Raw genomic sequence first — 15,756 nt, forward strand, 5'->3', positions numbered from 1 at the left:
TTTATACAGAGTCAACACAGTAAAGCTGGAAAAATTTTTGATAGAAAATTCCAGTAGGAAAAGTGCCAAAATTCAAGAGGCAACATAATTTCAGCATTATTGTAACAGGGTACAGAATATCCAGGTCACTGTGATCCATGCTGAAAATTTCAAAATTTATGATTAAATAAGAAGGATCAGATACATTTTTACTTAAGACACCACGTTCACCTGGAGAAGGCTCCAAGGTGACCTTATAGCAGCCTTCCAGCCTCCCCTAAAGGGGGCCTGCAAGAAAGCTGGCGAGGGACATTTTACATGGGCATGGACAGGACAAGGGGGGGAGGGGCTTTAAACTGAAAGAGCATAGATTTAGATTAGATATGGGGAAGAAATTCTTTACTGTGAGGGTGGTGAGGCACTGGCACAGGTTGCCCAGAGAAGCTGTAGATGCCCCAACCCTGGAGGTGCTCAAGTCCAGGCTGGATGGGGCTCTAAGCAACCTGGTCTAGAAGAAGGTGTCCCTGCCCATGGCTGCGGGTTGGAAGTAAATCATCTTTAAGGTCCCTTCCAAGCCAAACCTTTCTATAATTCTACCATTCTGTTTCCTTATTTGACACAGATACTGCCAAGTGCTCAGACACAAAATTTCTACAGAAAGATATGCACTTTCACTGACTAGCATGGAACTTTGACTTCTCATTTATAACTGTTTGAATGAACCACTTTAAATGAGATGTGGAGCTGCAAATGAACAGTGAATATGAACCTAAGTATTAAATGACTGCTTCCTTTACTAAGTTCTGTCATTCCTGTTGAATTAATGACGCACAGATTCCATGGGAAACAATAGAATGTAAATCTATAATTAAATATATATATACAGTAGTGGAAGAAAAATAGAAAAGCATTAAAATATTAATTTGGGCATTTACTGATTCCTTATTGCTTCATTTTACAGTTACAAATTAGTCATTGTCCTCCCACTCTTAACAGGAAGATAATTCATTTCAAAATTGGAAAATGGACTAATTTTGAGTAGAAACAGGACACTTCACTGAGTAACTTCAACAGTGAAAGAGACGGAAACCTTCTGTGCTACTCTGTTCCCATCCTTTCCCATGCACCCGTATCAACCCTGTTTTACAAGCCTCTGTAGATATATCAGGACTGAAATACCATACAAACTGCACATGCATCAATCCAACAGAATAATGAGATTCATCTATTCAGCAGAAGTTTCCACTCAGATTAAATGCTTTCATTCTCCAAGCCAATGAAATATTAGAGGTTGGTTAGTTTAACTGCAACATATCCCATTCACAAAATGAAATTGCAAAAATCCCCAAAGTTTCACTGAAGCAGCCTGGCAGTCAAAGAGGTCCTTCCTTTTAAATACCAAGCTTTCATCACCTTCAACTGGTGTGCTAGGAGCTATTCCTCACCACAGCCAAAGATCTCAGCTACCTGAAAAGCACCATTCCCCCCAGTCTGTCCCTTGTTGTGGGTTTTTATTTTTAATGGCTTATCCATATTGTATAAAATTTTCAGGAAATCGGATCTGTTCCTTGCCTGAGCTCACTGCTATCAAGCTTCAGCTGAATTGACAAACTGAGCACTTTTTAAGAATCTGAAATAATCAATGACAAAGCTTGAGTAACTGTAATGCAGGTATTGCGATTTATTCTCTTTGAAAATGCAGTGTTTACAAAATTCAGCACAAAATTGAAAAGAAACAAAAAAAATTTACTCTGGGTCATTATTAGAAATAATTTATTATTAAGAACAAAGTAAAGTGATTTCTAACTAATCTGTCTCTGAGAACCTAAATTCAGCCTCGTGTACTAGAATGCTGTTCCTGCTACAAAAATCTATTTAAAACTTTTCCAAATAGGGCATGTGACTATCTCCTCTGGTTTTAGGAAGAGAAAATATTTTTAAAAAACATGCTGAAAAAGTGCTGCTTATTGCTTTAAATACATATTTTGTGACATGACATTCTGTTTCATGGTTGCATTTCTAAATATCAAGTCATCTACATAAGAATTTCCACACATTTTGGATTAACAGTAAGTAAAGAAGCTAAAGCAGGGACTTGAAAGCAAAAAGCACAAGTTAAACATAATTCAGTTGTTAAAAATATAACAAAAATTAATGATCTTGGAAGAGACAAATTACTTCTGCTTTATGTAGCAGGAGACATCAGGACAAGTCTAAGCTAGTGAAAGGCACTAGAGAACAGATATAAAAAATTATTTCAGTAATATATATTTTAATTTCTGATTTCAAAGCTCCTGAAAACTGTGACTGGTGAAAGAATTTGATTTACAGGTGTAGGATCCCTCTTCTCTAGTTATTAAGAAGTTCATGCAGCATTTTTGTTTTTAATTGGAGAGCCTTTAAGTGCTAGTTCAGACCTTCTTACTCTTCTTTGAAAACAACAATACCTAGAGCTGTGGTAAATGCTTTGTGTCTTTTAAATGTAGTAGTGAAGATAGCTAACAGGCAGGTTAAAAATCCTTATCCATGTGTAGCAACTTGCTTTTATACATTTTTAAACATAACACTCCCTTATCTTTCCATCAAATACTATTACAGGCTGCTTTTGTTGAATGTTTCTAGCAGCCCACTGTACCCAGTGAATCAGAGCTGCGTGGACTGAGGCCAGGAAGGAAGGTGTGGAACACGTCTTCACAGGTCAATTTCCACTCTCCAAGTTTTCAAGTATTCGAGAGAAGGTCATGTTACAGCACAGATTTACATAGCAGACAAATTACATGACTGCCCGTTCTCAGCATTTCATAATTTCAATAGAAAAATTAGGTCAAATGAAAGGGGGGAAGAATAACCCTATCCTTTCATGCTAGTCAGAAAATTACGCAAAAAACTTACTTAGCTGGGGTTCTTGCCAAAACATTGGTAAAAATCTGCATTGGCAGTGAACACAGATTTTAAAGTATTAGATTTACCATTCCCTTACAAAATACTTTTCTTTTTTTTTGTTCCTCCAAACAACCACAAACCAACTCCAAAATTTGCTCTATTCTTGTTTTAAAACACTGGTTTTACTATTAGTCCAAAACATACATTTTTACAAACATGCATACTATGAAGGACTGAGTTAGTAACTTCAAGGGCTTTCACACAGAGTCTGACAGTCTAGTAGGAGTGTTAAAAGAGGGAACTCTATGTATCATCTGTCCAGAAGAAAAGAAAAATAATTTGGAACGGCTTTTCCCCCTCACCCTCAGAGCATGAAATACACTGCACTTGAAAAACGGCAATATTGGCCAGCCTCAGCACTGCCTGAACTCTGGGTTTATTCTAGACAGAGACTAAAATTACAGTGTTCATATTTGGCATTCTTTGACTAGAAATCTGCAAAATAATTAAGGTTCTTTTTTCAGAAAACAGTACTATGATATTTTCAGGATAACTACAAAATTACTTTCCAAGAGCAGTTCAGGGTATCATAATGTGAAATGACAAATTTGAAGTGCTTAGGTATGTACCCATACATCTGTACATCTTAACTAACAAGGCAAATACTTGCACACAAATGCCTATATAGTATACAGTTAAAATATGCTAATCATTATCCTAGGTAGCTTTCAGGATTTGTTTCAACAAACAGTTGCAGGGTTTAGTTTGGCATACTGTTGATACTCTTACTGAGCAAGCAGAAAGAACAAACATTAACAAAGACATTACTGGCTTCTATAACTTTAATTAGACTTAACATTATTTCATTTTCTAAAAATGCCAAATATGAAATCTCATTTACTTTCAGCAGTAAGAAAAGTTTTAAGCTGATGCATGCTTAAAAAGGATTGTAGCTCCAAGGAACTGCCGAACAAATTTTTGAAGACCGAGTCACTGTTAGCTGTTCCCTAGATTTTACGTGCATTTGATACATATTAAACAAGTAAAAAAGAGGAAACACAACTTTTTGTGTAATCTGTCATTTTCCCTGTTTATTAACACAAACTTTGAGGGAGGAATTTTACCAAAAATTTAAGCTGCATCCCTGCAGCTGAAAATTCACATGAAAAATATGGGAGCTTTTTTTCTCTGACACAAAAGGAACTTTTGGGAACATTTCCGAAGGACACCAGAAAGCTTGTCTAACAAAATGGTTCCTGCTCAGCAGAGCCCTCCAAACAAAGAGTAACAGATGCACAACTGGTATTAATAACAAAACATCTCCTCCCTCTGTTAGTCAAGAGAGGACAGCTAAGGACAAATGCAGTTTCAGGGTACTTACCTACTCGGAAGTTAGTGGCTGTCAGAGTGTCAGCAGCATGGCCGTTTTCACTGATGAGGGTGGTTGTATTTCCCTTCTCACAGTTGTTCTGACAGTTGCCTTTGGTACAAGTTACTTTACAGATGCTGGGTGTAAAGACCACCTTGATGCGACCAGTGTGATTTCCCACTGTCAGCGGAGGCAAAGAAAAAAAGAAAAATAAACAGATCACTTTGGTATCCATTGATTTCCTTCAAAAAGTTTTTGGAAAAAAAAAAAGGCGCGGGGGGGGGGGGATAGATCTCCAGTGGTGTCTCTGAAACAGGAGTAGGAAGCTTAGCAAACAGAACTCCGGGATCCGCTCCAAAACCACATTTAAAGTCAAGTCACTGGAGTGGGATTAGTAATCACAATGCTGCACTTTATTCACAGGCAGACAAAGAGCAATACCAAGGGCATGACAGCTTAAATAGCCAACCCTGACAGGCAGATGCAATGTAAAGAGGCTGGGTGTGCACCTAGAGGTGAATAAACTCTTGTGTACTCCTACATACTTTTCCTGTTTCTGAACTTATTAAGTCACTATTTGTAGCTCGACCCCTGGAAATGTTTTAGGCATGCGGCATGTCTGAAAACATCTGTCTCAAATCTCCTGGCACCCCAGTCTGAAGTGGTCAAACCTTGTGACGCAGACACCTGGACCCATTTTTTCTTCACAGTTTTTTGGCACTATTTTTCCACAAGAATTTACATATTATAGACTGAGCTCTGCTGTCAGCCTTTGTTTTAGTAATAAAACGCTCAGAGAAAAGGGTGAGGAATTATCAGTGCTTTAAAACACTGAGATCAAAGACAAAAAAATTGCTGGATTCTCTTTTTTTATATACTTCCCTGTAGTCATTTTAAAAAATGTGCATGCAATAAAGACTGCACAAGCACAAATTTGAAATTAAGCTAGTTGTAAGAATTTCTTGTTACAGAATTGTATTTAAAACCAGATGTATTTGATTCTATATCTAACAGTTGAAGACAAAAATTGTATTAAAACTACTTATTAGGGAAAAACAGGGAAAAGAACAGATTCCATTTACAATTATTTAAAAAGAAAACAATTTGTTTTCTGCATACTACTAATAAATTCAGCAAGTTCTTGTAAATACATCATAGCATCTTTGTGGAAACTATTAATAAATACTTTCATATCAAACCTAACAATGCCAAGAAATGACGCACAAAAAGAGAAGAATCTCCTTCCTCATGTCATAGAAATAAAAAAGTTGCTGGACAGTTGCCTAACCTAGTTCATGAAACACCCTCCAGACGAACTTTTTTTTGAAAATATCAAGAAAATCTCAAAAATCTTCCAATATCGAAAGAATATAAGGCCTCCTTATTTCTGGCTCTTCATAAAGAAGTAAATTAAAGCAATTGTGCCAATTGTTTTGTCTACAGTACAGGCATTGCTCTATTTGAACAGCAGCTGTAGTACAGATGCTCCCACCTTATTCTCCCTAAACAATTATTAGAAAAGGCAGAGCCCAGACAAGAATAAAATTATTTCCATCAAAGGCTAATATTGCAATTTTAGGGGATTTAGAAGACATCTTGGATTCTTGGATGCCAAGCATTTCTTACAAAAATGAATACACCTTAACGAATAAACAGGTATAAGTGACCTGTGAACTGCTGAGGGTAGAACTTCTAAGCTTTGCTTTTTTTAAGCACAGCTTCACAAGCAATACTGCCATCTTTGCATATTACTTGCATAGTTTTATATATATTTTTTCCTAGAAAAGAGTCCATTTTATATTTTCAGACATTTTAGCAATATTTTTCCTTTAGGATGTGATCTAATTAAAAAAACATGGTAGTCGAGTCACTAAAGTTGGTTCTGCCTACACTATAGAAATGAGTATTGGGGGATCCAGACAAGCTTTTTGGCTTAGCTAAAAAAAATAAATAATTTGACTTTGTCAGTGTTGGAAATGAAGAAAATGCAGAGCACAATATGTGATGCAGCTCACAATGCAAATACTGAAACTGGATGGAGGTCACATGGTTTGTGTTGCCCTGGCATCGCGCAGGAACATGGAGAAAAGCAAAAGCGGAGGCCATGTGGTCTGATTCTTCCACCTGACACCCAGAGATGTTCTGTACAAACCAAATACACTTCCTACCAAGAAATAGTCTGTACAATGTGTCCAGCAAGAGCAGAAAGTTTGACCATAGTCCCACCACAGCACCTGGCACAACAGTGACTAATAAGTTATAAAAAGCACCCCAATTTTCTATCTACCCAGGAGGTGAGAATTTGACGTGAAACTGTGCAAGGAGGGAGCGACAGGTTTGTTGTCCTCACCCCCCATGAAGGGACACTTTTTGGTAAGTCTTGTGTCCTCAGCTCTGCTGAGTGTTGACCCGGGACATGAAGCTCATGAATACAATAGTGTTGTTAGTGTTACATACAGCTACTCTGCAGTTAATGCATTTGGCACCAGCAATCCAAAAGAACCATCCATATGCGTTGCATTCAATAAATCGTGCTGTTCGTGAGCCCGAGCGGCTCTTCTGAACATGACCCAATTTAAAGTGCAATAGATTATTTGCACACCCAGCATCAGACCCATAGTAATGCTTTTGAAACAGTCAGTAAAGATGAAACTAAACAATTGTTTAATTCTCCCTCACAGTATTCTGTACTATGTTGTTGAGTGCTGAGCTGCAGTAAATCTTGTGCATAACGTTCACAACAAAAACTTAAAAATAATTTTTATCACATAGTTTAGATTTTACCAGAAAATCCTGTAGCACAATTATTTCAGTAAAAGAGATGCCTTAGTATGAGACTCAACAGAAATTGTAAAATTTGCCTTTCAACACTTTTGGATGAGAAAATATTAGTATATCTAAGTTTGGGAGTAATAGTGGTCTAGAAGTACTTTCAAAAACACAGATCAGTATCCAAAGAGCTAAAGAATATCCCTGAAGGAATATTTAAATTAAACTTTTCAGGGAAGAAGTCTTAAAAACATGACGCAAGCTCTACCCCTACAAATATTCAAATCATTATTCACCAAAGTTTTTCATAGAATATCCTGAGTTAGAAGGTATTTACACAGAGTCCAACTCCTGGTCCCACACAGGACCAACCCAAGTGCCACACCATGGGCCCTGAGAGCACTGTCCAAACACTTCCCGAGCTCTGTCAGGCTTGATGCCGTGACCACTTACCTGGGGAGCCTGTTCCAGGACCCAACCACCCTCTGGGCTTTTCCTAATATCCAACCTAAACCTCCCCTGGCACAACTGCAGGCCATTCCCTCACGTCCTGTCACTGGTCACCATAGAGCAGAGATCAGTGCCTGCCCCTTCTCCTTCCCCTCATGAGGAAGTTGCATGGGGGTCTGCTTGGGGGTCTGCCCTCAGTCTCCTCTTCTCCAGTCTGAACAGACCAAGTGACCTCAGCCACTCTTCTAATGGCTTCCCCTCAAGGCCGCTCCTATTTTCATAGCCCTTCTTTGGACATTGTTCAATAGCTCCATTGGCTTCTTATACTGTGGCACCCAAAACTGCATTGAAGAGCACTGACCCTAGAATGTAGCCCTATAGACACCCACTAGTGACCCGTCACCAGCCTGATCTAACCTCATTTACTACAACCCTTTGTGCTTGACCTGCCAGCTGGTTGGTCAACCATCACATGATGTGTTTATCTAGCTGTATGCTAGTTATTTTGCTATAAAATAAATTCTCACATATTCCTATTTTGATAGTTGCAAAGAGACAGAAATAAGACATCTTCATATTCTTTAGAAAATCTTCATAGGAAGATTTTCTCCATCTTTCTTAGGTTTATGAAAACTATAACCACACTTAGTTTGTTCTCCTTCCCTAGCGTGCCACAGCTTTTAACTTCAATTCTTCTGGAGACATTTAGGATGGATACAAAGCTCTGAGCCTCTGAGCTAAAAACTGATCAGTGTTTGAGGAGGTGACTCAACACAGAGATGTTACTCATTCTTTTCTGCAGTTGCAGAGAAGTAGACAGTACTATCTTCACAGATTCTGAGGCTTAGGGACCTTAACAGTGAGCTTAATACATGCAGATTCAAATTGAAAAAATGACCACAAGCTCTTCTCCTGAAAGGAAGATTTTAGCAGAAACTTCAAGTTTAGACCCTTGGACTTCCTTGAATCTCCTCTTCGGTATTTTTTTTCCCTCCTCTTCTCCAAAGAGGAAAATTCAAGTCTAAATAAGAAATTGTTCTTCAGTACCTGATTTCGCAGTATTAATGCTAAAGCCCACAATTTCATGCTAGGAAAAGACCAATACTGCCATAGCCTTGACCTCTTTTGACTTTGGACTAGCTCATATTAAAGGACAGCATATTTTTAAGGAGGCATACAGAGTATTTGCTTTAAACTCCAGAACCTCTACTGATGATGCCACTGTGACATAGGCATGACAAAATCTGCAACTTGGATTACCTCAAATTCATATTTGGAAAAAAACTGATAGTGCTACAGCAACACACCTGGAATAATTTTTTCCTATACATAGACAGAAATATATCAAACTCTTCTAGACCAATTTTAAACGTGGAAATGAAACACCTCACTATGCTCCTAAGTATAACACCAGACTGAAGAAATACAAATATGAGACCAGATAAACAAATGAGCCTAATGAAAAAAAACAAAAGTAGAAGATGCAAACACCAAATAAATAGCAAAGTTACTGAAAAAAATGGCCAAACTAGAGATAGATTCAGATTGTTGTTTTAATAAAGACAGGACAATCAAGATGACTAATACTGGATAAAGCTTCATCCCTCAGCTAGACAGCAAATTCACAATGAGATTCAGCCAACAGCACCATCATCCTGCCTCATAGTCCAGGCTCACTTACACTTAAGAACTCCATGATACATTTGTCAAAAGAGATCAGCGGAAGAATGTACCCATAATTTCCAAAATCTATAAAACTCTTGAGCCAGATTAAAAAAAGAAAGATGTCTGGGTAAAGTGATGAGATTTTAGTTAAAAGTTGGCACTCTATGTATGTGATTTTCTTTCCATCTCCGTAAGTCACTATGATATAATATCACAAACACAGAAAACTCCTGCTGTGATAAATTTATGATTTAGCAACAACTGCAGGAGAAATGGAAAATGTAAGCAAAAGGATTTCTTCACAGAACCCTTTCTGTCCCCACTGTTCATTACGACAATTTTTTTTTTCCCCTGCATTAGCAAAAAAGGTGAATTAGTTAAGACAGCAGGTGGCACATTTTATGTCCAGGTGGTCACAATAGCTTACACAGCCATGCCTGGAAAGAATTGTATGAGGGGAAGGATTCCTCCTCAACCTCCCGAGTCCCTGTGTAATGCAACTCAGACTTTGTTTCTTTCTAGAAGAATTTCTATAAACACGCTTTTTTTCCTTGGGTTTATGGCTGCTCTCACAGCAGAACATTCTGACAGTATTCAATAGCTGCAGTGGAGCTCAGATGATTTGTGGTATGTCCCTGTTTTGTGGGAAGACAATGGGCTAGCAACACTAGTGAAAGCAGGACTGGTATTCAGTTAAATAGATAACTACAGAGGTCAAGCAGGGCAAAGAGAATAAAATATTTTAATGTGTCAAAAATATTAATGTTATTGGGTGATGGTTTTGTGCTTCACAGTGATCTAATCAAAAGGATTCACAATAAAAAAAAAAACAAACAAGCAGTGGCTTCTACCAGCTGAGTACACAGTGTAGCTTATGCGTACGTCTCCCATATTCCTCGTACAAACATTTCTAGAACTATTTTAAGAGGCCAGTTTTGGGAGGTTGTTGTTGTTCTCGTTGTTTTGCTTTTTTTTTTCCCCAATACCTTCATTTATGACATATATCCTGAGGCAAATCTCCTGAGGAAACAGAACTAACAGAACTATAGACATTCCATTAGTACCTCCACTAATGATATACATTACTTTCTTTTCATGACAATCTACTTCTGCAATGATCCTAGTGTGTTTTCAGATGTGTATCTACAGAGTGTCATCAGACCTGAAGATTCTATTTTTAAATTACATTCTCTCCCCAATGAGAACAGATTATCTCAGGCTATTTCACATTTTCAAATTATAACCATAATGCATGGGGGGAGAGCATTTAAAATTAGATCTTCTCAAATCAAACCCAGTTAGCTTTTAAACAGCTAATAGATTCAACATTTTAAATTCTCAGATTACCAACGTCCTCTTTTTTTCTTAGCTAAATGCTGACACACACACAAAAAAAAGGAAAGAAGCAGAAGGAAATGACTTATTTCCTAAAAAAAAAGTCTCCCAGTTATTTTACCAGTCCACCTGGTTCAATCCTTACACTAGATATGCTTGTTCAGCTAAAAGGAAAGATGACATTGTATGAAAATCAACCACACAAGTAAGATAGTTAAGCTCTTAGAACTATTGTCAAATGACCTTTTTACACTTTTGACAATATCTGAGGAAGTTGTCTTGTCATCACTTAGTCATCGATTTAAAACAAAAGAAAAAAAAACCCCAACCAACCAATCAACACAAAAACCTAGTTCCCAAAGATCAGAACAAGTTGAACTTAGCTGTCATACAACTTAGAAACAGCACCACCTAGAAGATTTAAATTGCTAGGAGCTAAAGAAGAAAAGAAAAAAAAGGGAAAAAAAAAGACAGGAAAAAAGAAAACAAAAAAGAGATATAAAGACACACTAGATTGACATCTAGGCCAGAGGCAGATCTTCCCTAAATTTTTGATTACAGATTGAGAGAAATACAGGCTTTACAAGGCACAGAAAGGGCTGAAAGAGATTCTGAGAGATCACTTAATCTCCTCTCTCTTCATCTTCCCAGGATAAAACAGCAACATCAAACAAAAGGTTTGTCCAGACTATCCTCAAACCCCTTCTATTATGCAGATTTCACAGCCTCCCTGAAGAATTTATTCCAGCACTTCAGCCTCTCTTATTATAAAAGTATTCCTAATACTCAACCTACATTTCCCCTGTAGCAACTTAAGCGAACTACTGCCCTGCTTTATCTACAGCAAACTTTAACAAAATATTATTCCTCTGTGGGTCATTTTCTAACATACTTGAAGACCACTGCCATCATTTTCTAACATACTTGAAGACCACTGCCATCAATCTCCCTCAGTCTCATTTCAGCCAGACCAAAATCATCTAAACATTTTCAGTCAAACAGGCCGTATTTTGCAGATCTCCATCTTCTTTGTTTTTCTTTTGATACCACTCACTTGGTCCTCATCTTCCTTCAAACACCCTGTCCAAAACCACACTATACTGCAGCTGAGGTCTGATCAATGGTGGGAAAGCAGCAGAATTACTTAATACAGCTTTACATAAAATGCTTCTATGAGTTTAATTTATTTTCCTCTCCCAACAGTGCACTAACTGATACTTCATACCCAGAACCAATCTGCAGGCTAGGTCAAAGGGGCAGACATCTCCCAAATCCCTTCCTGATCTGTTGATACAGATATCATCCCAGTAAAACAAATCTGGAACACCCTCTGCACAACCTTAGCAGGACTGAATTCAGCCCTTACTCTGCTCTGAGCATAGGAGTAAAATCTCCTAGATTCAAACCTCGCCCATCTAAAAATCATGCAGAATATGAGTCTTATTCTTTCTGTAACAGCCACAAGCACAAACAAGTCTGAGAACTACATGGATTCAATAAAGGCAAGGCACAGCTGCTGAGTAATTTGATTTTTGGCTTCAATATACAATGCCTACCTTCAGGTAAGGCAGTGCATCTTTGCTCTTTCCAGAAACTTTGTTACTGTTCCCTAGTACACCTCACACCCAGCTCTCTTTTCACAAGCATTGGGAGAAATTAGACATGCCGACAAAATAAAAAATAAGATGATCCAGATTTATTTCATCTGAGACCCAACATCTTCTCTAATGCTTAAAAGTACACCCCCCCAGCTCTGCATGAGGCAAGGTGTACGTGTGCACATCCACCCAGTCAAACATTTTGAGCAAGATGACAGTATGGCAAGCTGTACTTGATTTAACATGTCTAGACAGCTAGGAACACATTATTGAAATATAATTACTTTAGCACTCCTTCTACTTTTTGTTATTTTTGTTATTTCTTGCATTTGTATGATGTTACATGTATTTCATTAGTTAATGCAGCTTAACCTCTGATATTTCATCACTTTTCAAGTACGCAGTTCTACTGTCTTGATGCAGACTAAAATGCTTCCAAAAAAGCAAAACATGTTCCAACTACCCAATGACAGTAACTGAAGGGGGATATGTATTGATATTTTTGTTGCCATTCTTATTGCCACTATTGCTATTACAAACACTTCTCTATACACCTATTTCTGATTAGCCATGTTACCACATCTTCACATCATTTCCCCCTTCTCTCTTGCTTAGAAGCTCCTACCACAATCTGCTCCCTGCAGTCAGAACTGAGCTCTCAGACTTCCTGCTTCTATTGTGCTCCTGTTTCTCTATCCTCTTTTTAAGCCCTACTTGCTTCTTTACCACACTTGACAAACAGGAAAATAAATCATCCAGAAAATTTGATGCTTCCAGGATACAGAAGAAGGTAACTTAAAAGAAGATATCTGGAAAAGTCTTTTTCCTTCCTAATTATCACAGGGATACAGTCTCTTCCTTGCTCCCTGTCACAGAATTGAACAGAGAGAATTCCACTGTCTTTCTCATCACCACCTCCACCACCCTCCAAAACATACTAAAATTTTTAGTAGTATATTCTAGGAGAGGCAAATAACCCACTCTTCAATTCTGATAATCTCAGTTTAAAATAGAGAGGAGTGTGAACAATGTACTGTTTGAAGTCATTTACTATAGCAACACTTGTTTCATTCAAGTAGGTTTCCTTTATTAATTTTGACAAATTCCAACAAGCTCTCTACTGTCTGCAACACAGGTTTCTTGTGTTTTCTATGGATGGCTTCACTTAAAAGTACCAAAGGAGCATATGCAGGCATGACTGCTGAGATTGTTTAAAATGAGCTATGTTTACATGCCACAAGCCCTTTGCTGATAAATTCTCTCACTGGCACAGCCTTTTTAGAGCAAGTCAGAGGAATTCACAGAAATTACAATCATTTCTGTCCTGTGGAAACCCATAACATACAAATCAGGCACAGATTTGAAATCTGAGATCTCTGTCAGCAGGTTTTAACAATCACCTTTTGTCTTCCTTATCTTTTTTTATCACTACCAAGATTCTTTATATGCAGTCCTCAGGCAATGAGCATCCTATCTTAAACTACAGCCATTCTCCATGGCAATGACAAATGTAACTATCAATTCCCTTTACATAGTTGAGAATGATCCAGAAAAAGGTACCAACCCAAACAAATTAGAGACTGCAGTGTGGTTTGATGTCTGATGGAAGGGCCTCAGCTCATTTCAATAAACTTATTGGGCTGTTAGTTCTTTTACTCTGTATTGAATTTATTTGGTTTAAAGATATTACATTTAAACTAGATCCACAAATGGTTATGATGCTAAAGAGCTGAACTTTAGCCTCGAGTTATACCACTTATCGGTCCTAGGTCTCTTTTCCGAGAGATGAGAGAAGTTAATTGCATGGAGCAAGCAGCCTAACCAGCACACTGAACAGGAGCATGCCCAACCCATTCAGAGGTAATGCTGATGTCCTAAGACTGCTTAGTTCAAACCCTTAGTTCAAGACTGCTTAGTTTAGGGCTCAGACACATTTCTTTGAAGAACGGTGTGACTTCACAACAGCTGGGTTCCAGACACCACTATTACTGCCTCAGCCGTCCTTGGGGAGCTTAATCCTGCAGGAGTTTAGCTGACTGTACTTCTAAGGCAGTCAAGTGCTTCAGCACTTCAGCTTCAATTTCAATCAAGTGCTTCAGCACTTCAGCTTCAATTTCAAACATGAATTGTGCAAAATATTAGAACCCAGATGGCCTGTGTTTTTCAGAGTGAAGCACTTGTCCTGAAACAGAACTTCAAGCTCTTCAAGTGTCTCATGCTTGAGTTCACATCTGTGCTTCAGGTTTGGGGCTGGATGCTACTCCAGCTGTAAGCAATCCATCACAGCATTCAGGTGAACAAGCCTTTTTAAGCTTCCATTCAAATTATCCAGCTTCTTAGGTACCTAAGCATACCTGGATCTCTCACTTGAGGGACATGGTAACAAAGGCCCAAGAGATGCATTTTGACACGAACATACATCTAAGGCACAGTTATTCAACACAATCCTCATCTTGGCTGTAAGTGAAGCAGCAGTAACTTCACAGCCCACCACAAGCAATTTTCCACTGATGGAAGCTGGCACACTCTGATAATGAAGTCAACATTTTACACAAACTTACAGCCATACAGGAGCTTTAGTATTATCAGCTAAATACAATGCCACTGTCCACTTTCTCAACAGGACTTTTTCACTCTTTTCACAAGAAGGTCTGAATTTGGTCTTTATATACTGGGAATGAGACTCATTCCCACCTGAAATTATGTATTCATCTGAAATTATGCCTTTTGCCTAAGGTTATTATTTAGGCTTCTTTCACAATAATAATACAAATATTAGACAATAGTATTACAAGTCTTAAGTTGGAAGAACATTACTTCTCGAGAAAATAAATAGCATTTCCCCCTCCCAACATATGCAACTCCCTCAAATGAGAAAAAAGTCTAAACTGCAAGAGTCAATGTTTATCATTTCTAGGAAGAATACGGAATAAAAATTAAATTAATATTACCTTACTAAAGTATATCCACTTGACATTTAATTTCCCAAAAGGAAACAACCAAAAAGCACTCAGGAAGTCAACAAACTGTAAACAGTGACAAAGGACAGGACATCATGGAATTAAGTTATAAATGAATACAGCCGCCTCTGCATGCTGAATCACCATTAAAAATCATCTCTCTCAGCAGCACATGAAGCCAAGATCTCTTTTTTTCTTCTAATTTTCTGAAGAGGGGAAAAAATGACAACAGACATAAGGATATAACTGATTCTGAAATCTCCGTTTCACAGGGTATGAACCTTCTTGCAGTAATTTTATTTGTCAACATTTGTTCATTCCTTCTGCCATAGGCAATGGCACTGACAGAAGAGCACTTTCACATCTCCTATGAAGAAAACCAGACTCAGCTGCTTGGAACAATCAGAATCAATTCTTGGTATCAAAGACTTGTATCACAGCAACTCTGGAGTTAGCCAGGCTAAGGGACTTCTAATGTTTAATTGTGTGGGTTCAGTAGGTCTCTATATCCACCTAAATGAACATATTTTAAACATCACAGAGGCTTTTCCCTACGGAATTTTCTGGAAAGCCTCTTCTTTTCTTCTTGAGAAATTTTTGGTTTTGGAGCCAATACTCTTTCATCACAGAAGTTGAGATGCATCTGTCTCAGTCTGCATTTTCCCCCAGCAATTACATGCTTTGAACTGATTTTAATTCAGTTTGCCAGATCACCAATTGGTTTTTCCAACATTCTTCCTCATTCTGC

General features: G+C 38.0%; 1 protein-coding gene across 8 annotated transcripts in view; it reads right to left on the bottom strand.

Annotated features, from left to right (window-relative positions):
- LTBP1 (latent transforming growth factor beta binding protein 1) overlaps positions 1-15,756 on the bottom strand; it is a 191,972-nt gene that overhangs the window by 121,053 nt on the left and 55,163 nt on the right. For 6 of the 8 annotated variants that reach the window (XM_017746460.1, XM_017746464.1, XM_017746456.1 and 3 more), the window contains exon 4: positions 4,244-4,411. In XM_017746460.1, coding sequence (XP_017601949.1) covers positions 4,244-4,411 — 168 coding nt within the window. Of the gene's footprint in view, positions 1-4,243; positions 4,514-15,756 lie in introns of those variants that run through there. The other 2 variants (XM_017746472.1, XM_008643343.2) reach the window with 1 other exon arrangement.

The sequence above is a fragment of the Corvus brachyrhynchos genome, unplaced genomic scaffold (genome assembly GCF_000691975.1).
Source record: "Corvus brachyrhynchos isolate BGI_N302 unplaced genomic scaffold, ASM69197v1 scaffold70, whole genome shotgun sequence".
NCBI classification, from domain to species: domain Eukaryota; kingdom Metazoa; phylum Chordata; class Aves; order Passeriformes; family Corvidae; genus Corvus; species Corvus brachyrhynchos.